Below are 24,763 nucleotides of genomic sequence, written 5' to 3'. Positions count from 1 at the left end.
CCCTGAGGAGTCTCCAGGTGAGAGCAAGCAGGTGAATATGCAAAGGGATCTGGGAACTCTTTAGGAAGCTGTCTAGGAAGGAACATCTTGGTTGGTCTCAGTTGAGCTAATATTGAACAGACATTTTAAAAGTATGAGCCATGGGTCCCAGGTCACCTTCCGCCCTACTACAGCCATCTGTGGGGAAGCTCACTCTACAAAAATGATTAACTGAAACTAAGCCCCAGATTCAATTGCCTACATTCCATGGGCTTGCCATGGGACAAATAACTGTATATATTAATCTATATTTTGAGATTGCAGACCTGAAAGAGACCTCCTGTTCCTTCCCTTCCTGTAGGGAATGTGAATGCTGCTGCTCAGGGGGAAAAATGGTGGCCAGCGTTTTGACCAAACCTCAGATCAGGGAGTCTGTGAGACAACAGGGACAGTGTGTGCAGACCGCAGCAGAGGACCATTCAGATTTTCAGGTATTGTTTCTGAACTACTTGATTCCCTGAATGGAGTAACGCCCAGGCTACTGTCTCTCCTTGGCCACTGATTGTGCTGACCTCTGCCTGGATTCTACCCCTGCTGCCCAGTGCTGGTGCCACCCCCCTCACTGATTGTCCCTCCTGCTCATCTCACCTCAGATATGACTCCCCTCCTTGAGAAACCTGTTTCACTCACAGATCCCAGCAGATGTCTACTGATGGTGCCCTCCCAACATTAACTCCTCTGAGCATGGCGTTGTAGGAGAAAATCTGTTCTGTGAGAGGGCTATGTTTAAGTCCTACCCTTGACTACCTGTCATTGTGACCTCATCTGGAAAAAAGGTTTCTGCAGAAATAACACAGTTGAGGTCACCCTGGAATAGGGTGGCTCTTCATCTAACTGGTGGTATCCTCATAAGAAGAGGGCAGTTTGGACTGACAACACAGACAGGGAGATTGTCCTTTGACCATGAAAGAGGAGATTAGAGTGTTGTGACAAAAAACTGAAAAACTCCCAGAATGGCCAGCACCTGTCAGACACTAGGGAGAGGCTAAGAAGGAGCCTTCCATAAAGCCTTCAGAGAGACCACGCATGGCTCATACCTGGACTTCCCACTTAGCTCCAGAACTGTGGGGGAATGAATTTCCATTATTTAAAACCACCAAGTTTGTAGGAATTTCTTGTGGCAGCCTTAGGAACGTGATACACATGCTGTGCATGATTTTAGATTGGGTTTATCTGTTTTTTGTTTGTTTCTCTTACTAGATCCATTGCCATGAACATAGAGAATATATCTGGTTTTTTTTCATCATTGATTATCTGGCTCTAAGAACACAGAATATTTCATGCTAGACATAAACATAGGTTGAACAAATAACAGGAAAAAAGTTGAAAGAAAATGGTTCTTTATAGGTTTGTTTTTAATGTGTTTTGGTGATAAAGGTAGCAAAACACAAAACAAAAAGATATTTTTGCCTAAGCAGAGTATCAGATGAAAATTTCTACCTAATTTTCTTTGAGATAGTACATGACAGATGTTATAAGACAATTTTTAAATAGACCAGTGACTAAGAAACTTTCTCCATTCTATCAAATTTAAAAAGATCCCAGGTGGTGATCATGGTTATAAAACTTCACCAAAACCAAATAGACTGCATTGCAAAGAAATCTGCACAGCTCCTTTCTAACTAAATTAGCACAGAAATTTTGGGAAACTATGTCAGCCTCATAGTAATCAGGATCAACATTTGGATAAAGCCCAGTATTGTATGTCTCCATGTCTGCCTCCATTTAACTGAAAAGCTTCCTTGCTATTTCCACACATTTTCTATCATCAAAGGGCTTCCTCTGGCTGCCAGGCTGCAGAAACTTCTTCACCGTGGGCAGGTTGCTGACTCTGGTTCTCAGGGCCTGCAATGCAGAAGAACACAGCCTGAGAGTGGAGCCCAAACCAACACCCATTAACACAATCAGGAAGTCTTGGACATTCCCAGCATGCTGTCTGGGAAACACAACCAATGAGAAAAAGAGATAAGAGCTAAAAAATAAAGTTCAATGACAATTTCCCCCAACTACTTTTTTTTAATATTATTTTTTAGTTGGACACATACCTTTATTTTATTTGTTTATTTATTTTTATGTGGTCCTGAGGATCGAACCCAGGGTCTTGCATGCTCTACTCTGAGTCACAACCCCAGCCCCTCCCCAACTTCTTTTTAAAACTGTATTCAGTTCTAGCCATCCTGTCTTCTGCCTTACACTTTAATCCTATAGATTCATTGCTACTGTACGATATAAAGAAAAAAATGTGACATTTGCCTGTCATACGTGGAAACAGAGAAGCATTCAAACAGGTGAAAAGAAGATATGGTAATACTGAGTTAGAAATGATGATAGAAATAGACCAGAAAATGCAGGTGCTAGTCACTACAAATTATCACACTGAGAGATAAAGATGGCAGTTGCTGAGGGTGGGAGTAAGGAAGGAAGGTTTGAGAGAGAAATATAACGTTTGAGGATTCAAACCTGAGGAGGAGGAAGGAGAACTGATGGAAGGAGACTTGCTCAACATGGAAAGACAAGGGCATACGGGGGATGGAGGGATTCCCAAGGAAGTCATGGTCAGAACTCAAGTGGAATAGGGGCTGTGAAGAGAAAGCTGGGCCCTTGGTTTCACCTATTATTCAAAGCCAAATATACGTCTTAGAGTAACATCCACTTTAAATGTCCTTGTATAGCAAGATTCTTTTCATTCCTCAGAACCAGGGCCTAGAAGATCTTTTTGGAGGCCAGAGAAGGGAGGGTGAAGACTGGAGATGGCTAGAAGTCAGAACACAACATGCCCCAGTGTTTAGATGTTAGATCACTGATGGGAGGTGTGGGCCTCTATGAGGACTTGAGAGAGAGCACCTTCAGTAGAGGGAAGTTGGCCAGAACAGTGGAGTCCAGCTCTTCTGTGTGGTAGAGAAGTTCAGTGAGGTGAACGTCAGCCTTGCTCAGCCTGTTGCCAACCAGGTAGTCTTGCCCATGGCTGGTTAACACCTGAAGATAGGAAGAGTCAGGTCATGAACACACACCACACACATGACTTGAATCATCATATTTTTATGACATTGGCTCAGCATGATGGTACAAAATACATGTTAAATTATCTAGGTGTGAACTGCACTGACATCTGCATCTTAGTCTGAAATGCATGGGAAAAGTAATATGTGGTGAGACCAGCATGGAAAGATGGACCCATGATAAAGTGCACATCATACGATGTAAATTCTGCTATCTCAGAGATAGCACCTATGGATTCTTTAAACTTTCTGTCAATTTTTGAATGTATTATAATTTTCACAAAATATTTTTTGGGCAATATGTGATATTTGTTTAAATATCTCAGTAATAATGAGGAAGAATAAAGGGAAAAAAACCCATGGCACTACCAATTAAACAAAATATTGTGTCAGCCACTCAATCAAATTAAGTTTACACAGAGAAGTATGAACAATTGCTTGGTTCAAGAACAAAACACAACATCATATTTATGCTACAATTTAAAGCACTATTTTGGCTTTACCTCCAGTGTGCTCAGAACTTCCCACTGCCTAAGGGCTAATTCTATACTATGAATTCTGTACATAGAGAATTCTAGTTGATTCCCAGTAATTGAAACTTTCAACTTGGTATCACTAGTGGAAGCCTTCCTCATAGTCTATCTTTATACAATGCCTCGAGAGCCAGAGTACTAAATCAGTACACAAGAAGGCCCTCTGGAAGTAAACGTCAGTGTTCAAGGAATCCCAGGCACTGTTTTTCTCCTGCTTCTCTTATGTGAAGGATGTCTGAGTCCCCCAAACTCATTTGTTGTGATCCCAGTGCTGTTAGGTTGGGCCTTTGGGACATAATTAGGTCCTGTTGGAAGAGTTCTCAGGAATGGCACATTTTAAGGAATGCTCTTCTAATGAGAACTTGGACCCATTTTCCGTAGAAGGACACAGTCCAAAGTCAGCCATTCATGATCCAAGAAGCAAAGCTTTCCAGATACCAATCCACCATGTCCTTGATCTGTCGCTTCTCAGTCTCCAGAACTATGAGAAATATATATATTTTTTGTATAAACCTCCGTCTATGGCATTATTCATATGGCAGTCCTAAGTGCTAAGATAACCTGTTGGGACTAAGATGCCCTCTAAACTCCGTCACTGTGCTGTATTCATGGACTGCATCCTGTTCTATATGACTCTTCCCTCATTTCCACTGGACTGTCCCATCAACAGGCAAGCCTCACCCAGATAAAGAGAAAACCAGTGTTTGTGCTCAGGCCCAGCCTGATGCTGGTCATGATCTCCCTGCCCTGGTTCTTCTCACTCAAGGCATAACCTAAATCCTTCCCCTGTTGATATAAGAATAGAAAATAATACCGTACAGTGTTCTTTCCTTATGTCCTTCCCATAGAGGTTGTATTTGGTGGCAATATAGTTGAGAAGGACACTAGGCTGACCCAGCTTCAGCCTATCAATCTTCAATTTAGAGGGTGCCCTATAGGTGAAACCAATTCCATTTACCTTCTCAAAGGCAGGAAAATAACGGTTTCTCGATTTCTCTTTGATCTGAGTAAGTCTTCCATCTTTGTCCCTAGATGGAAGGTATGGGTAAAGAAGGACCATTTCATTCAAATCTACCATCCCTTCTGAATACATATCAATTCTGGAACAAAACAAAACAAAACACAAACACTCTGTCAAAAGCCTTCTGCCCCGCATTTTTTTCTGCCCCACATTTTATAGTTTTGAAACACAAGAGAATAAAGCATCAGATAGGAGCAAATTAATTCTCCTCTAGTAGGGACCCTTCAAAATCCAGTTACAATCTTCTGGGTTTTATTTATAGATTAACATTTATTTCTTGGAGCAACCTACAGGGAATACATGTCTAAATGTTTGTTATATACATGACCACATACGGTTCCAAGGAGCATACTAGGCCATAATAAGTTAAGGTCTTTAGAGAACTTGGTAGTACATATAGGCTATGCTCTCTGTGCTGTGCCTTGTTCTGGAAATAAAGATACTGTGATTCCAGTGGCTAAGCACTTGCCTCCTAGGTACACTCAAGACAGAGTCCCTGGCCCAGCCTCTCAGACAAGTCCCTCTCCTTCATTCTTTCTATTATATAGCTCAGGATCATTCCATGTTCAATGTTAGAAATAAAGTGCTCCCAATTATCTCCCATAATTCATGCTCCCTAATCCGTTCCATATACTGTTGCCATGATTGCATTTCTTGTGATCCCCACCTAAGAAAAGTCCTCTACTTGCTGCAATTCTTTATATAGTTACAATAAGTTCATGACATAGGAAAGCTTCATTTCTTTTGCTTCAAGTGGGTTTTTCAAAATTCTTTTTAAAAATCAATTTTATTGACAAATTTTCACACCATAGTTGTCACCCAATTAAAGTCTACTATTCAGTGATTTTTTAAGTACATTCACAGAATTTTGCAAATATTTATATTCTCTAGTTCCAGAGCATTTTAACCATGCTGGGTAGATTAACAAACATGTATACCACCTCTCCTACCAGCTCTAGAAAATACTAATCTCCTTTCCATCCCTGTAGATACGAGTGTTCTTCACCTTCATGCTAGAGAAATCATACAAAATGTGATTGGGGTCTGGTTTATTTAATGTGATATAATGTTGTCAAGGTCCATCATGTTGCTACATGCATTGGTACTTCATCTCTTTGGATAGCAAATACTATTCCATTGTATGACCAAAGAAATTTTCTTCATCCATTCATCCATTGGATGTTTAGTTTATTTCCACTACTTGGGTATTATGACAATGCAGCTGTGAATATTCGTGGACAAATACCACTCAGGATGTATTTTCATTCCTCTTGGGTATATCCCTAGTTCTGGAATTGCTGGGGTATTGCTAACTCTAAAATTTTTGAGGAACTTTCCACAGATCCATTCAAGATGTTATTTTCAATAAAGCAGTTCCAGCCCAGGAGGGAGGAGACCTAAACCCCCGTGCTGAATCAGTGGACTTCTTCAAGTCTACATGAAATGCTTTGTGTCACCCTCATGTCTTGACACCAGACTCCACCAACCCTCATCATGTTGACCCATCTATAGAAGAAAAGGGTAGCTTAGGTTCCTGGCTGTCAGTCTTATACTTTCCAGAAAGGGAAAATCAGGTGCTTCAGATATTTCCTTCTCAGGCCTTCAAGTCTAGACACTCAAATCCTTCCTCTGTCCCAAGCTATTACATAGGTTGTTTAACCTCTAAAGCTAAGCAATGGAATCAGGATTCCACCATCTTCCTGAATTCATAGTTCCTCAGGATTTGCAAGCCTCTATGAACCATGTCCTCTCTCCATGACACTGCCCTGAATCCACTCCATGCTTACTCTTCCTGCATCTCCACAGCACTCTCCCACACTGACCTCAGTGTTTATGCCCAGGGTCCACCTGGGGCTCCTCAGGATCTCCCTGCCTTGGTTTTTCTCACTCAAGGAAGAACCTAAATTCTTCCCATGTTATCTGTTGATGTAAGAATAGAAAATACACCGTACAGGGCTCTCTCCTTTATGTCCTTCCCATAGAGGTTGTATTTGGCAGCAATGTAGTTGAGAATGGCTCTGGTCTGCACCAGCTTCATCCCATCGATCTCCACCATGGGCACCTGCTGGAACATCAAACTCCCATCTTGTGGAAGGAGAAAACAAACAGAATGAAATGTGGTAACCCATGTCCACAATGTAAAACATTTGTGGAAATGACTGAAGATAGAAGAGGAAAAATTATCACTTGGTAAATCTTCAAGTAAGACACCAATTTATTTTTAGTTTTTGTTTCTTCTTTTACTTATCCAGCTGCTTTACTTTTAACCTCTTGTCTCAGAGCTGTTTTGATTTCCCATCCATACATACACATTGTGTGTCCCTGAATATTTGTGTGTCTAGCTCGTCTCCAGGGACATTTTACAAGAAGTTGGGGAGCCTGTGACTAGTCAGGAGCCAATTGCACTCAGCGTGTGAAGAAGGCAAGGAGAGGGCATGCAAGGGGCCCTGAGTTTGTTCCTTAGCAAGGACTCATAATGGTCTTACTCTTGAGACCCCAGAGAGTTGCCAGGTCTTACATTTTAACCACTGTCTACCTCTCCTCTGTCAGCATTGCCATCCTCACGAATACATGAGTATTGTCTGGTTTTTCAGTTTTCCACTAGGAATCTTCTTAAGACGTATTACGATATTTGTTCTTACCTTTTCTTAACTTTTCCAAGTCATCTCGAGTTTTCATGAATTTCTCTTCAAACTGGAGAGCAGAAAAGGTAAATGAGTCCTGATTAGTTCACTCAATCGCCTTGCATGCTTGTCAGCTTGAATCATTCCTGTCTACGTATGATATGAAGGGGGTAAGATTGTTGAGATTGGACATATTTATGAAGAGTCTGGTCAAGGCTATCTGGAAATTTATAGTACATCTATCAGGAAAAATGCATGGGTCACAACCCTGAAAAATGCTTGATCCCATCCATCACAGATGTGTGGGCAGCTCAACGGCAGGGACCTTCTCTGTCTAGTTCACTGGGTATCCCCAGGACCTACTACAAAACCTGGTTCTTTATAGGTGCCCACACAATTATGCTGAATGAATAGGTTCCAATGGTTAATAGGCAGTTTGTTACTGTCTCCTTCCTCCTGCCCACCTCTCATTTGTGGTGTGTATTTTCAGTATAATTGCATTCATTTTCTTATGTGGTAGAATTTAGATCTTTTTTAATGGGAATTTCTGACATTCATAAAAATAAACAATTGAGTATATTGTTGCTCCTTTATCCCTCACCAATTTGAACAATTATCAACTGGTATCAATAGGCTCTCATCTAGGTGCCCACCCAGTCTTCTTTTCTGGTAATAGTTTAACAGAAGTCCCATCCTGGATTTCATGCACAGTCATGCCCCATAACAAAGTTTCAGTCAATCACTGACTTTGTATACAAAGATGGTGCCATAAGACTATAAAAGAACTGAAAATTTCCCATTGATTAGTGAATATATCAGTGAACAAAATTCAGTGAAGCATTTAGTAGAAGCCTTTGAAGACCTCCATAAGATCCTTCAAAATATTGAAAACACAAGGGCTGCAAGTGTAGCTCAGTGGTAGAGCACTTGCCTATCATACACACTGCCCTGGGATCAATCCCTAGCACTGTAAAAAAATTAAAAATTGTGGGGATGGGGGTGTGGCTCATTGGCAGAGCACTCGCCTAGCACGCATGAGAAACTGGGTTCCATCCTCAGCACCATATAAAAATAAAATAAAGGTATTGTGTCCATCTAAAAACTAAAAAATAAATATTAAAAAAATTATATGCATTTCAGCTAATGTGGTTAAAAAATATAGAATTACAATCACTGAGAATTGCCTGTATTAAAAATAAATTTTTTAAAAGTTGAAAACATAAATTTCAAATGACAATTTTCTCATTAATAGTGAGAATTTTTCATGGTACATTATCTGCTTCCAAGAAAATGATATATTTATATATTTATAAATAAGAAAAGTTATGTATTTGTTAATGAACAAAAAGCAAAACAAGGCAATCCACCATGCACATATTTCTGAATGGTGATGCCTCCTCATAACAAGCATCAGAATGATCCTTAGTAGCTAGAGCAGGAGAAGGCACTGAGATCATAGCAGGTGACAGATCTATACATGTTTCTGCCCCAAAAATCTTCCAGTGGTACACGATGAGGAAGAAAAGACAGTGATATTGTTAATTCTGAATTTGTGTTTGCTTCTTAACTTTTAATGGAAGAGTTTTAAAAAAATAAAATTAAATAAAAATAAAAAATGGAGAACAAGGAATAAAAATATTCTACACAGCTATACAATATATTTGCATTTTAAGTATTACACAAGAGTCAAAAAGTTAAAAAGTTAAAAGTTTGTAAAGTAAAAAATTTACAGTAAACAGAAGTTAATTTATTACTGAGAAAGGAAACCATTTTAATAAATTGAGTATAGCCTGTGTGTACAGATTTATAAAGTGTGCATTGTGCTAAATCAGCTTTTCATTATCTTAAGAAACACCTAAAATAATCAACTTTAAAGAGGAACAGGTTATTTTGGTTATCACTGTTTCAGAGGTTTTGGTCCCTGGTCATTTGGCCCTGTTGCTTGGTGACAAGGCAGAACATCATGGCAGGCAGCACGTGGGGGAGCAAACCACACACCTCTTGGCTCTCAGGAAACCAAGAGAGACACAGGGGCTGCATTCCCACACCCCCCTCAAAAACAAGCCCTCAGCTACAGAACTCCTCCCACTAGGTCCCACCTCTAAACAGTTCCACTACACCCAGTGGTGCCTCAGGCTAGGGACACTGCTTTAAAACATGGGCCTTTGGGAACTTTTCACATCCAAATTATAGCATTGGTAGTGACCTGGGCCTTCACTTTCACTCACCACTCACTCACTGACTCACTTGGAGCAATTGCTAGACCTGAAAACTCTAGGACTGATAGAGTGCTGCATTTAGGTGTCTCATATTTCCTCTTTTGAACCATGTTTTTTTCTGTGCCTGTTTTATGTTTAGATACCAAATGCTTATCATTGTGTTACAATCACCTACAGTATTCAGGACAGTATCATGCCACTCAGGTATATGACACATGATAGTGTTTTATTCTTAAATAGTTCAATTAGTTTCTCTAAAATACAGGAAGTATATTTAAAAATAACTATAATATATTATCCCACCAAAGACATTAATAAAAATTTATTATCATCAATATTCAATCAATAATCATGTTTCTAATTTTTATAAATTTTATGAATTATTTCTATAGTGTTTAATCAAATCCAAATAAGGTCCACAAATCATGGTATATTTTTTACATTAATGTTTATCTTCTTTGATGAGAATACTGACAATTTATTTAGTAAAGTCTGTGAATCTCTTAATAATTGAGAGTGTTGTTTAGGGTACAATTCTTGACATTGTATCCAGTAAGAAACATCACCTAGCTTATGTAAGAAAAGTATCTAATAACAGTGAATATTAGATCCAATTTAAAATGATCTAACTCAGAACTTACCTCGACACCAGCTGCGGCCAAGAGCCATCGGATGGACTCCATTCTGGCCCGTCCATCAAAGTAGTGAAGAATGGGTTTCCCTGCCATGATGGCAGTGTGGGGTTTTCCTAAATGTGTGTGAGCAAATGAAACTGTCACTATGGCAAAATCTAAACGAACCCTCTAGCTTCACTTGCTCTTAGTTGACTTTAAAAAAATCACTGATTTTTGATTCACAAAGTTGGGCAATACATTAGTAGTCTCATGTTAGCTTTCCTAGTAGATGACACCTTTAACTGAGGCCACCTAAGGGATTTAAAAACTGTTCCCCAGAGAATGTTATCACCCCTATTCTCCAGGGGAAAGATGCTTTTCTCCATCTCCCTTGTTCTTAGGGGATAAGTAGCCTTGTTGTGTATCTTAATAACTGCAGAATGAGTTATTCTTTTTTTTTATTGTTGGTCGTTCAAAACATTACATAGTTCTTAATATATCATATTTCACAGTTTGATTCGAGTGGCTTATGAACTCCCAATTTTACCCCGTATAAAGATTGCTGTATCACATCAGTTACCCTTCCATTGATTTACATATTGCCATTCTAGTGTCTGATGTATTCTGCTGTCTATCCTATTCTCTACTATCCCCCCTCCCCTCCCCTCCCCTCCCCTCCCCTCCCCTCCCCTCCCCTCCCCTATTCTCTCTCTACCCCCTCTACTGTAAATCATTTCTTCCACTTGTATTATCTTATCTTACCCCTCCTTTCCTCTTATATGTAATTTTGTATAACCCTGAGGATCACCTTCCATTTCCATACGATTTCCCTTCTCACTCCCTTTCCCTCCCACCTCTCATCCCTGTTTAATGTTAATCTTCTTCTCAAGCTCTTCGTCCCTACCCTGTCCTTGGTTACTCCCCTTATATCAAAGGAGTCATTTGGCATTTGTTTTTTAAGTATTGGCTAGCTTCACTTAGCATAATCTGCTCTAATGCCATCCATTTCCCTCCAAATTCTATGATTTTGTCATTTTTTAATGCAGAGTAATACTCCATAGTGTATAAATGCCACATTTTTTATCCATTCATCTATTGAAGGGCATCTAGGTTGGTTCTACAATCTTGCTATCGTGAATTGTGCTGCTATGAACATCGATGTAGCAGTGTCCCTGTAGCATGCTCTTATTAGGTCTTTAGGGAATAGACCGAGAAGGGGACTAGCTGGGTCAAATGGTAGAATGAGTTATTCTTGAGAAAAGTAACTAAAAAGATAAGACTTTTTAATCAGCAAATTTTATTTAGATTAACAGAACCCTGATTATCCTGTGACCTATGCTAATAGCAACCTGTGCTTGAGAGAAGCAGGTCACCCAAATTAGTAAGTACACTGGCACCTGCTTCTGTGATGTACTACCTACAACTCCCAGAACAAGTCCTGCACTTGGAACCCTATGCAACATGGTCTTTGTTGGAAGTAGCCTTTGATTTGCTACATTTTCAATAAATCTTTTTTCTTTTCCACAGCAATTTTCCTTGAGCCACTGGACTTTTCCAGAAGAAGCAGTGAACAGGGATTGAAGGTTTCCAGACCATCATACCAAAAAACGTATTTTCAGTTGTATGATAGAACACCACAAAAGAAGAACCTGTCTTCTTTGTGACAGGGTAGGAGAAGTTCTTGAAATATACTCCTAGGTCCAATGGGTTACCCATCAGTAGCCACTCTCAGATTGCACCAAACCAGTCTCATGTCCCCATTGGTTAAATGTGACTATTCTTGGCAGGCTCATTGGTCACCATGGATGGTAGAGGATGTTAGTGGGAAGAGAAAGAACTAGAGAACCAGAATTTATTGAAAACTGCCAGAGCCCACCCCAATACAAACCTCATTTGACACATCATGTTTTTAATATTCACACAGCTTTGACATCAGTTGTCTTTAGTCTGCACTCTTCAGTTAATGAAACTGAGCCTCATGGAAGTGAAATGCAATGTCCAGTCACACCAAAGTCACCAGGGGACATGAAACAAGAACAAGGAGGGTCTAGAACCACACAGGTGAAGGCCTTGAGGATTTGTGAAGGCTCTGAAATCAGGATGCCACCAACAGCAAGGACCAAGAGAAGCAAAGTCACTGTTCAGTCCTTTGGCTGTTAGGCTGCCTTGCATCAGAAGTAGAAATGAGGGCTCAGGATTTGTTCACTTGTAGCTCACAAGGTCCCAGTTCCTCCCAGAGGCAGAGGTTGCTGATTCCTTTCTTTTTGGAACAGCCACACTCTACAGCTTTTTGTGTGATCTAGCAAAGGGATGGTGCTACATTCACTTGATGGTTCAATGCTAGCCACGCCCTCAGAATGCCACAAATTTATCACAAGTTTAACCTAAAAGAAACTAATCCTCAGGGGACTTCATAGAATGTGATCATTTTACAGTTGGGGATTATGTGATTTCTAGAAGAACTTGCCCATATGCAGTGATGGACCAGAGTTCAACTCTCCTCTGTTCAAAATCAAAGTCTAGACTTGAATTTCTGTTATTGATTTTCAAAATATGCAAATCAATCCTTCTGTGGATTGTGAGATCCATTAATTTTGTAAATGAAGTAGAAAGGAATAGCAAATATCAGGGTGCAGAAAGGGTAAGTAATGTTTGGAGAGGGTTTCACTTCAGTTATGTATATGGAGTGTGCATAGGAGTGTGCATATGTGTGTGCTCAGATGGCCATTGTAGGTGGTACTAGTCACACTGATGGCGTCCAGTGAAGGAGCTTTGATGGCCCTGGATGTGTCTCAGGCTGCTCAGGGGGTGGAGTACAGCAAAGAATCAGAGAATGAAAATAAGTGGCTCCTGGAACTGAGGTGACTTTACTGTCATGAGTGTGAATACAATCACAGGAGACTCACTGAAAGCTAGAGTCCTAATGAGAGGACTTCAAGGGAAGACGGTTACATTTAACCTGATATTCTATTAAAAAACATTCTGTCTTATTGCAAAGTTTTGTCATTGAGTTTAACACAAAAATATACTTGTCTTTACCATTAGAAGTACTTCTGAAAAATTGTGTATGATTGAATTTTAAGTATCAAAGTGTTTAAAATATTCACATTTTAAATTATGGCACACAAAAATCTAAATTTTATGAAGTATAAAATCCTTTAGAAATACTGAATTAACTCTCAGTCTGTTAGGAAGTCCCTTGTGTGTATGAAGGAAGTGGAGGAGGCGTGTTCAGCACAAGGAAAGGGAGAGTGAGGCTCACACTTGTGCCAGGCGTGTTGAGCTGCTCAGGAGCTGAGTTCTCAGGGCCGCATGATCCTCATCCTCACACTGGGCTCCCTCAGCTGTTGACTGAATCCTGTTACACAGGGTGATGAGTTTTACCTTACATAAGGCTCTATCATGATGCTCTTTCTTCTAAGTGACTTTCTCCAACTTCTGAATGTGAGGCTTCCAAAGGCCAGGCCAAGACTGGGACAGAAGTCCCCATGAAGTTTTGCTGGGTGGACAAAGTGGGACCAAGAGACTGGATGCTTTGCTGGGGTCCCATATGAGTTCCTCACTCATAGTCAATATCTAGTTGTGAGTGTCCCCTCCATGACTGTTAGGCAAGAGATAGATATGAGCAGTGGGTCAGGAGTTTAAGAAACACTCAATACAGTATGAAATGGTTCATCACAGTTCTGCCTCATTGGAGCAGCAATGTCTGACAGGATGGCTATTTCAGGACCCTTGCCTGGTCTCAGCTCTATAACCTATTCCTCCTAAAATGGAGGAAAATAGATGAATTCAAGGGCCAAAAAAACACAAAAAGCAAGCATATGTTTGCTCAGAGGGGTCAACTGCTAAGACATCTTCAACAAGACCCTACACAAACAACACACATCAGAGATTTCCAGGCCGAGAAAAGCAGGATGATTAAGACTGGAGCCCCCTGACCTTAAATCTTGTCAAGCTAGACTTAATTAAGACCTGTCAGTGAGGCCAAGATAACCAAGAGTTGCTCTTAGGTTGTTAGCTAATGTAGTGTGTCAATCCAGAGGCCAGAGGCAATACCTCTGTGGTATCTTCTAAAACCTCTCTCCCACTCCAATAGAAGCTGGGACACAAACAAGTATGCTTTTGCTTTCTCCTCTCCCTCCCTTGAGGGTGCTTCTTTCCCCTTGTTTCTCTTCTAATAAACTTAGCTATACTTTCACTAAGTCTTAGGTCTTGCTTGAAACCCTCTGATGTGAAAAACACAAGAGCTGAGAACACAGTGCATTCTCTCTGGTAGGATCTGGGCATCTTCTATCCCCTATTACCACAACCACCTGGGGACAGCTCCTGGTGTCCTACTGCAGAGGACACACTAAAGGTGAGGAGGGATGGCCACCTCCTGCTCACACACTTCAGTGTGGGTTATTTGAACTCCTCTGGTTCCAGGTCAGGCCTTCTGCACTCCAGCTTGGAACCCTCCCCTCCTTCTATGCTTCTCTCTGAGGAAATTTCCGTATTTTCCCAACCAGAGTCCTATAGCCACCTGAAGATGAGAAGCAGAGGGAGCTAGGAGACATAGAATTCATGAGCAGCTTTTCAGGGGCTTGATGAGAAACAAAAACAACAACAACAAAATGATAAAATTGTCTCTTGCTTTTTCCTTGACAACCCCCAAAATGAGTGAATTGAAAACTAGAATAAGGATATTTGCTTCATTAAGAATATGGGCTTGGGGGCTGGGGTTGTGGCTCCGAAGCAGAGCACTCAGCTCCCGCGTGTGAGACCCTGGGTTTGATCCTCAGCACCACATGAAAGTAAATAAACAAAATAAAGATATTGTGCCTATGTATAACTAAAAATATATATATATTAAAAACAAGAATATGGGCTTGTTTTGAAAGGACTATAATCTACAACAATTCCAGTAGTAGGTTAAAAGAGGTATGTCTCTGAGCTGGTTTCCACCCCCTACCATATAGAAGGCTGACTTACAGAGAAATCACTACTTTCCTCTTGGGGTAGGTGAACTCAGTACATTGTTTAATTTCTTTTTCCTTTTCTTTTTTTTTTTTTTTTTAGAGAGAGAGAGAGAGAGAGAGAGAATTTTTTAATATTTATTTTTTATTTTTCGGCAGACACAACATCTTTGTTTGTATGTGGTGCTGAGGATTGAACCTGGGCCACACACATGCCCTGCAAGCGTGCTACTGCTTGAGCCACATCCCCAGCCCCATTGTTTAATTTCTGACTCCCAATTTTCTTTTCTGAAAATACATAGAGTTCCAGCTAAGTTTGAGAACTTTTCAGAAATTGCATTGAAATAATGTGCATACACTCATAATAGGCACTCAGTACATGGATTCTCACTGTTTCTCCAGCTCCTGGGAGATGAGTGTGCACCTGAACACATTGGGTAGCCCATGAATCCTTTCTCTTTCCATCCATCCTACTAACTGACCATCCACCCATCATGTACTATCCATCTATCTGTATCTGTTTTGTCCGTAGAACTCTGTAGCAGTTTCCAAGTACCAAGCAAGAATGATGGCTACAGGGAGCAAGGTACCAGTTTGACTTGGCCTCTTCCCCGAAGGGGTTTAAATCTAGTCAAGAACACAGCATTATAGACACCTGGCAGATCAGAAAGACTCTGGAAGTGAATTCACTTTATGGGTCTCTGGGAATTCCAACCCAAGATCTGAGACCAAGGCAAAGGACAGGTAACCAGATTATCAAAGAAAAGGAAATGGGTAGAGAGCACTTCCATCAACCAGTTGCTAACATCTCCAGGGGAGGGAAGGATCACACTCTCCAACACAAGGAATTGCCCCTCTGGGCAGCTTTGTTCCTGCCTTTTGGTGGCATGAGCATGATGGGAAGAGGAGGTGGAGAAGGAAAGAAAACATGACGTCTATAAAAATGCAAGACACCCCATTCCCAAGGGCACCAGCTCTGGGTCCCCAGCTCCTCTCCAGAGGAATGTCTCTCTCTCTCTCTCTCTCTCTCTCTCTCTCTCTCACACACACACACACACACACACACATACACACACACACACACACACGCACACACACACAGATATATAGAGATAGGAACAAGGACCTGATTCTGATTTCCAATTCCAGAATCAAAACCATGATTCTGCTCACCAGGTAAGTCAGCACAAGGGGAGAATCCTGCCAGCCTCAGAGAACTGAGGACCCTGCCCTTTTACCAAAATGAGCTTTTGGTTACTAGGGTAGCCTCTCTATCTCCAGACTGAATTGATTTTGCCCCCCAGGTGTCTGTTTCCTACTCTGTAAACCAGGATCACAGCTCATCCTTCTCCAAACCCGCTCTGCAGCCTCTTGCAACAGGCTTTTCTTCATTGTCATTTCAGTATCTTCTCCCAGAGGTGCTGCACTATGTCCTATGATTCTGGTAGACCCTGGCTTCTCTGACACCTGGATTTTCAGACACTCTCCCTGAAACTTAGCCTCTCCTTTATAGAAACTTTCCTTCTTCCCAATATTAACATTCGTGCAGTGCATTGCTGGCTTTTAAATTCCAATTCTAATAACTCGTGCATTCAGGTAAGTGTTCCTGTGCTTTTAAGAACTAGTTACACGCTCCAGTGATTGACGAGTATTTGCACATAGACTTCTGAGTTATTGCCTGGCAAATCATGTCTCTCAGTGATCCTCAACCAGAGTGGCACTGCTTCGCCAGCGCTGAGGATGGCGGGCAATGTTTGGAGAGGTTTCTTTACATCAAAGCCTACCGACTGGAAGCATTGGAAATGCTACAGCATCAGGTGGGGCAAGGCCAGGACGCCTCTGAATATCCTACAATGAGCTGGACAGCCCCCCACACAAAGGTCAAATGAGTAGTCTTGTTAAGGTTGAGAAAACTTACCTTTGTCATTCTCCTGTTTTGCCGTGAGATGGTGAACCCCAGAGAGCTAAGACTTGCCATCTGGTTAATTAGTAGCAAAGACTGAAATAGAGTCTAGTTCCTCTGTTATTCAGATTACATTTTCTGTATCACAATAAACCTTAATTTTGATCTTCACAGGTTAAGTTGCATTACAGTAACACAATTCACAGTTGTGTGTTGATGACTTTTATAGAAAAAACAACTCTAGCATAAGCTCCTACATCCCTCGTCACTGGTCATAGTCTCAGTTGGTCTACACTGTAGTCGTCTCTCTTTTCTCCTGACATTTTTTTTTCTCATACCATGAAACTCTCCTGCCTTAGTTTTCTAAATTCTTCTTGTCAACATTTCTGTAAAGTTGTATCCAACAGAAACTGAATCAATAATTCTTGAACTGTCACCTAAGCACAAAAAGAAGACTTAATGTGAACACAAGACAGACTTTTGCTTGTGGCTACAGATATTTTAATGTATTTTTCTTGGTATCTAAAGATGAGCATGTGAAGAAACGTAGGACATTTGATTAGATCAGTACTTACCTATTAAGGGTGGCTCCCTCTTAGCTCCACAACACCACAACAGAAAAGAGTCCCTATTGTGTTTAGGAACTACTTATTCATTGGAATAACTCCTTCCCAGTAAAGAGTGAAGTCTATAATTAAGGAAAAGTCACCTGCATAGTGTTTAGGGGCCACAAGTTTCTCTACTGGACTAGAAGGAAAGTGCCAAGTCATCTTATCAGAAAACTGTTGGTTAATATGTTGCTTTTCAGGGTTGGCAAAGAAAATTAAACCAAAACACTTCGGACAGGTTTTACTCTCTCTGCCTGTCACTAAGATTTTTTTTAAATTCTTTTTTTCGTTGTATATGGACACAATATCTTTATTTATTTCTTTGGTACTGAGGAAAGAACCTAGTGCCTCACATGTGCAAAGTAAGCCCTCTACCGCTGAGCCACAACCCCAGCCAGAGGATTGGGTTTTCGAGGACTAGGTTTTTGAGGAATCTGACTGCACAGTTTTCATGAACAGAATGCAAGGATTTAGACAGATTTGAAACCTCCACTGTGAATTGCAAACACCATTTTTTTCTGGTGCAGAATAGATTTGCACAAGGGAACATAGTGGCAGTTTAGATACCAATTAAGGTTAAGCAGGACTGAGATTGTCGTAATAAAAAGGATGTCAGTGCCCCAGCTTTGCATCATCCAGGTAGGATTGGTGAGATTGGCACAAATTCTGTGCTCATGTATTTTGTAAATCCACTGGGGTATCCATGTCAAGAGCAAAATTGTTGTAGGAATGACAAGGCTAGACACGGAGGAATTAGCAGGAAGCAGGTTTATTGGCTGCACCCAGGTCCAGAAGGGAAAAACATTTTCACCATGATCAATGAATCCTCCTAAACCCAGAGTTCAGAGTTTTAGAACTCTATATCCAGTGTGTAGGTGGAGGGGCTCAGAGGCTCACAATCTGCAGAGGTCCACATAACAGTAGGGTTTTTTTGTTTTGTTTTTTCCCCCCCCTATACTTTTGGGCTCCCAACTCAGGCCAAATTACCAAATAATACCAAGGACACTTTCTGGAAAAATCAGTGCCTGGGAGAGGGAGAGTCCTTCCTCCCCTTTTTCCTGCCAGGTGGCTTCCAGGATTTAACTACTACCCTCCTTTGAAATGCAAACACCTCTGTGACCTTAAGTTAGACTTTTTCTTGTAATCTGCTTTTGCAAACATACCAACCCCCGCTGAAAATTCTTTCGCAGAAGATTTGCTGAGAGTCTAATAACAATTATGGTGAGGGTCTGTGGAGAAGCTTAATTAAGATTTTCTGTGAAAGAGGGTTTGCCACTACAAAATGACACATTTAGTATTTCTCAAACTTTGTGAAGTATTGTTGTACCATACAAGTAAAATCACTAAGGCTTAGAAAAGGATTTTTCCTCTCTTTTGACTGTTCTAAAGACATTTAGATTTCTGTGTTATCATTTTCCCTTTGTCACAAAAAATCTTCACCAAAGACCATACAGGTTATCTCTGTAGTTAGTGTTTCTTGCTGTGCAGAGGAAATCCCACTGAGCTGGGAAGGCTCATTCCCAGGAATCTTGCCTCACAAGGGAGAAAAGATTTGGTGATTTCAGAATGTGAGCAGAGGGAAAATGTCCTTTAGGAAAAGTAGGGCTGTGTCAGAGCAACAAAGACATTTTTCTTGCTCAGCAGGAGAGTCAGCTCCCCAGAGGCATGTCTTGTGGTTTAGACCATCTTGATATGGTCCCTTTTCATTTGGTTGCAGTGAGCTATAAACTATGGGGAAGGGGATCTTTGTCTTCCTGGAGCACACTGTGCAAAGATTGTTTTACTGAAGACTAATGATGAGTGATTAGCACTGAGGATGGAACCCAGGGACATGAGCATGCTAAGCACATGCTTTAACTGAGCTCCATCACCAGCCCAAATGGATTTTTATTGACAACCTTGATGAGCTCTTGACAATATGCATGAATTCCCCCATGTGTGATTTAAGAGTGCAGGGCTACAGGACAAAGTACATAGGGTTTTGTCATGATTTTAAATGGAGAAAGATGGTTTCTCCTATGGAAATAGGCCTTAAATTGGACACAATTATGGGAAGAGCTCTGGGCTATGGTAGCGTAAGAGTGTATACATTTTACCAGTTGGGTTTCTATAACATAAACGCTCTAGAATTTGTCGGATTCTACAGATATTTGTTTGATTTTCCATCAAAATAAGGACTTTTATAAGACTGCATAATCTCCCAATTTGGAATGATTATCATTTTAGATGCAGTTTACTAACTTCCATAGCAGTAGCTCATCTATAAGGAAAGGCTTTTATCCAATAAGAAAACCTATAAATCAATATTAATAAACATATTAATAATGCTGTTATACAAATATTACTTAAAGTATTAAGGCGTGATTGTAATAAATCACTGAGTCGATCTTAAAGCAGGAGACAGAAATTTTATTCACCAGTTGGCTGTCTGGATCCACCAGCTGGTGGGCCAAGGGGTAGCCTGCAAGTCTACACCCTTCCACCCACTCCTGGGGTGTGAGTATACCTTTTATAGTCCAAAACCACATTAAACCACATTAAAAAGTGGCTGTTGCTATGATTCAAAACCATAAACAAATGTCATGAGATCTGAAATCATACACATAAAAGAGAGTGGGCCAAAATCTCCCTATTTGTGTACAAATTAAAGAATGGTTTCTAACATCTAGACAATCAATCTCTGACAGGATACATTGTCCAAGAAAATTGGGACCAAAAAGAGAACACTTTTACAATGTATAAGAACTGCCATTTTGTGTTGCCAAACATGCTATGCTAAGCAACTGTGATGGGTACAGAGGTGAGACTTTCCCTGGGAGAAGCATTTCTTACATGACGTGAAGTTTTAGGGCAAAATGGAGTCTGTTTGGTCATTGCCCATATAGCTTGGCCCATAACAAATGAAAGTTAAACACCATTTTTAACATCCATTTTTCCATGTAATGTAACAAATCAAAAAAACTTATTTATGTTTTCTCAGCCTTCCAAGAGTCTCTGGAATGTTTAAAGTTCTTTTGAGACCCAAAAGACTTAATTTTAGAATTTGATTTGGGGAAGTTTGTCGTATACTAAAGGTTTAAAACACTTGATAAAAATGAAATCATAGGTCACTGTGAAATAATAGCTATTTATTTAGTCACTATGATTTGTAAACCAGATTTAACCATCTGTAAAGTGATCAAGACTTTCAAACAAGTAGATAAAAAAATCTTAATTCTTTGAAGGCTCAGTTTTTTTTAAGTAATCAAAACTTAATAAACACATCGAAAAAAATCACAAAAAAATATTGACAAACACAAAATCTGTGCTTTTAGGTTAATTATCAAAAGGTAAAGAAAAGTTTGTATTGAGATTGATTCTCCTGCCGGGAAGCAATTTAGATCACTTGGGAGTCAAATTAGTCTCTGGAGCAGAGAAACTTGTGACTCTTAGAAACAGTGAAAAGCACACAAAATGGTCTGATCACATAGAACAATCTGGATGCACCAAGAAAAAAATAAAAGCAAAGAATAAAGTTATTTTAGGCTGTCAGAATTAAACATTTTTAATTTCAGACCCTAACAGCAGAAGTCAGAACTGGGGAAAAATAATATGCTTCCGGGAGCCAACTGAAGAGTTGAGTGAGTCATGCTTAAATGTATATTGTAAAACAGGAAAAGCCAAAGTTCGAAAAATGGTTAAAATTTTTTAAAAAGCAGATTTTAGAATTAAACATTAAACCTCTAGCAAGTTTTTACTAAGAATAGATCACTATGTCAAGAATACCCTATTGCTTTAAACATAGCGAACTAAATTTTGTTTTCAAGATAGTGTATGGATGCCTAAGTTTTAGACCAAAATATTAAAAGTTTTCTTTTAGGCCAGGTTTGGTGGCATTTGTAATTCCAGTGGCTCAGGAGGCTGTGGTAAAGAGGATCACGAGTTCAAAGCCAGCCTCAGCAATGGCAGGTGCTAAGCAACTCAGTGAAAACCTGTCTCTAAATAAAATACAAAATAGGGCTGGGTGAAAGGAAATCGAGGAACCAGGAGACAGGAGAGCAAGAAATGAAAGACAGAGACCAGGCAGACATACACACGACAGTTGATTTGTCAGAGCTGACAAATAAAGGTCATCTCTCCGTAGATGGAGAAAGACAATACAGGCTTGGGTTCCATGACTTTTATGGGGCAGGCTCAGGGATTAGAGCCTGGCAGGTCCTAAAGGTGGTGGTTAAGAGTGGGGTTGGTATAAGGGAGTGGTGAGCCTTTCTCAGAGACACACTTGGGTGGGAAAGCGAAACTTTTTCTTAAGATGGGAGCTGTAACTTATGATGGCCATCCAGATGCTAAGCAAGGACCTTACCCTGGGGATGTGGCTCAGTGGTTGAGTGCCCCTGAGTTCAATCCCCCGTACTCATCTGTCCCCCAAAAATGTTTCCTTTAATCCAACTTGATCACATACAACTTTAATAAGATTTGTCCTTTACAAACCATTCATGACTTGCTTAAATCTTTAGTTTTATATTATACATATTTTTTAAATTCTGGAGCAATCTAGTCATTCAACTGTCAGATAAAAATTTTACTCTATCACAAAATTCTTTCTCATACAACAACAAAAAATTCTTTTTCTCTTTTTAAGTTTCTATACCAAAAATATATCCTCATATTTACACCATTCTTTGCATCTTTCCCCACTACTTACTAGTTTCTTTCCATCTGGGTTTTATATCTTTTACTAAATTTACTTAAAATCTCTGAATTTGGAGAAACTTTGTCTTTTCAATAAAAGCAAATATTTTGTCTTTTCATAATTGTTTATCAAACAACTTATTTTTTGTATTCTTTGCATAGAGAATTGTGTATGTTTTTTAGACTTTTAAATTTTTATCAACCTTAATTTTTAGTGAAAACTAAGAAGCACTGAGAGTTGTCCTGTATCAGCATTTACCATTTTATAACTTCTAGAAAGATATGTTTTCTCAATTTCTTATGATTATTAATAGACTTATATATTTAACATTCCTTTACCATGTAGAAACAAGATGTCAAAATATATGAACCAAGTTTTATAATTAATAATTAATGTTTTTGTATTTTAATTTTCTTAGAAATGACTTAGTCATTTTATAAATATCTGTCAAATAGTATAACTTTAAGACTAAGTTAATAAAAGATTTTTTAAATTATTTTAGTAGATATATATTATATAACTATTATTGTGAAATAGTTGGTTTTTATATTTTTATTTCATTACTTTGATATCATATTTAATTTACTTAATTTTAATAATTATGTCCGAATCATTTGTAAGGAACAAGACTAGTTATTGTTTCAGTTCTTAGCTGCTGTTTTATTTATTTATTTATTTAAAGCAAAAACTAAGCTAACCTTGACTCGGCCAGCCTTGTCTATTTTTTTTAATATTGTTTACTTGTCAATGCCCTTTTAAAATTTAATTCAACTTAATTTTTTTGTATGTGGTACTGAGAGTAGAACCCAGTGCTAAACAAGTGCTCTACCACTGAGCCACAACCCCAATCCAGCCTTGTCTCTTAATTTTTTTTTTTTTTTTTTTGTACAGGGAAGTGAACCCAAGGGTACTTAACCACTGAACCATAACCACAGCCCTTTTTATTTTGAGACAGGGTCTCACTCAGTTGCTTAGGGCCCCCTAAGTTGCTGACACTGGCCTTGAATCCTCCTGCCTCAGCCTCCCCAGGTGATTATAGGCATGCACCACCATGCCTGGCTTTAGCTAACCTTGTCTTAACCAAGGCCTCTGAGACATCAGACAACATTATCCTTCCCAATCCCTCCTTCTCCCTAGTTAGGTGGTGTCCCAAGCACCTATATGGCTCTCAGGGCAGCTATGAAACAGGGCCCATCTGGTCTGGGGCCTTTGATTTACACACTGGGTGTAGAACCTAGAACAGAAGACAAGCATCTGTGAATGCCTGTGGGCTCTGACCCCTTACATAATGGCCAGCAGGCAGAATCCAGCCAGGGAGAATAAGCCCTATTTGTTTAGCTTTGCCTTGTAGCTGGAGGTCCAGGAGTTTCAGACACACACACATGTCCCTAGATTTTACCATGGCCACCTGCCTACTAGACCTTAGAATCCAGAGGCTTAAAACTGAAGACATAGTTCAAAATAAGATATGTGCAGGGCTTTAGGAGGCCCAACAGCTGGCCCTTACAGCTTTAACTCACTGACAAGACAAGCATCAGAAATATCAAAGTAGCAACTGTTTTATGGCCTTACATCTAGTAGAGGCAATATAACCTGTTTGACTGGCAGACCAAAGCAAAAATGTCCATTATATTTAAATACTGACAAATGTGAACATATTTTTATTTTATTTTACTAAGTATTTCAAAACTGGCTTTATTTACCAAAGATTCATTAACTCATATGAACAAAAGTGATCAGAATTAATTACTCTATATGAATTTTAAGAGGATAATTTTTGTTTATTATAAGTGCTGAGTTGATTTGCTTAAATTAATTAAGATACAGCATTTATAAATCAGTAATAGAAAAAAGTCACACATTTATAAAATAAACATATATAGACACAAATGCATGAACAGAAACAGATTTTATAGTTTTTGTCTGTGAAGCTCATAGTCATATCTAGGTCCTATAATTTAAAATATATAAGTTGGGGCAGAAAAATGAAACAAATTAAGGTTAAAAAAGGTCTTTTAAGAATTAATTTGCTCCAATTTTAAATAGTGAAAGGAATGTCAAGAGAACTTTTAGAAGCATATTTTAGTTTCCTCCTCGTTTTGTTTTTGAGCATGTAGTATTAGCTTAGTTGAAAAAGCCAGAAACAAAACAAGATTCTTACCTTTCTTTCTTGAGTCAAAGGACCCTTCTGAGAACAGGGATTTAAAGAATACCTAGCAACTTTTCTGGTGTTTCCTCTTTAAAGGACAAGAAAGGCAGCAGGCTGCCAGAAATAGAGAGACAGACAAACAAGTGTGGCAAGATAGCTGTCATAGGATTTTTTTTTTAATTGAAATGTTTTCTAAGCAACCTGAAAATTAGTTTCCCTGGGAGAATCCATACTTGATTTGCTATTTCATTTTATTTTCTTTTAAAAAAAATTCCAGTTAATTTTATTTGGTTTTACTTTGCTTTTTCAATTGAAAGCACATGTAGATTAATTTGGGGGTGTCAAAAGATCCCCAATTTTGTATCAAATAATGCAGTTTGTAGTAATCTGTGATAGGAGCCACAAGAAACTGGTGCATTCTTTCCCA

General features: G+C 39.4%; 1 protein-coding gene across 2 annotated transcripts; it reads right to left on the bottom strand.

Annotated features, from left to right (window-relative positions):
* Window positions 1–1,433: 1,433 nt before the first annotated feature.
* On the bottom strand, window positions 1,434–24,441 carry LOC113191207 (glutathione S-transferase A3-like). 2 transcript variants are annotated; one of them, XM_077801795.1, is made up of 7 exons: window positions 24,349–24,441; window positions 10,077–10,183; window positions 7,235–7,286; window positions 6,545–6,677; window positions 4,530–4,671; window positions 2,884–3,015; window positions 1,434–1,884 (listed from the first exon to the last, which is right to left on the bottom strand). In XM_077801795.1, exons 2-7 carry the CDS (start codon window positions 10,161–10,163, stop codon window positions 1,765–1,767), a joined length of 666 nt encoding a protein of 221 aa, XP_077657921.1. In that variant the 5' UTR covers window positions 10,164–10,183; window positions 24,349–24,441; the 3' UTR covers window positions 1,434–1,764. The 2 variants fall into 2 exon arrangements, with proteins under 2 accessions (XP_077657921.1, XP_077657922.1); XM_077801796.1 differs by having other exon boundaries at window positions 4,530–4,599.
* Between the last annotated feature and the right edge of the window lie 322 nt (window positions 24,442–24,763).

This window comes from Urocitellus parryii, chromosome 8, assembly GCF_045843805.1.
Source record: "Urocitellus parryii isolate mUroPar1 chromosome 8, mUroPar1.hap1, whole genome shotgun sequence".
Lineage (NCBI taxonomy): Eukaryota > Metazoa > Chordata > Mammalia > Rodentia > Sciuridae > Urocitellus > Urocitellus parryii.
This window is presented reverse-complemented; position numbering and strand designations above follow the sequence as displayed.

What these genes read in the sequence shown, in the direction of transcription:
- LOC113191207 (XM_077801795.1), bottom strand. Translation starts at nt 10,163, where the DNA reads ATGGCAGGGAAACCCATTCTTCACTACTTTGATGGACGGGCCAGAATG. An exon ending in GACATAAAGGAGAGAGCCCT is followed by an intron (nt 4,672 to 6,544) that starts GTACGGTGTATT and finishes GTTTTGTTCCAG; the next exon opens with AATTGATATGTATTCAGAAG. An exon ending in CCAACTTCCCTCTACTGAAG is followed by an intron (nt 1,885 to 2,883) that starts GTGCTCTCTCTC and finishes TCTGCATTGCAG; the next exon opens with GCCCTGAGAACCAGAGTCAG.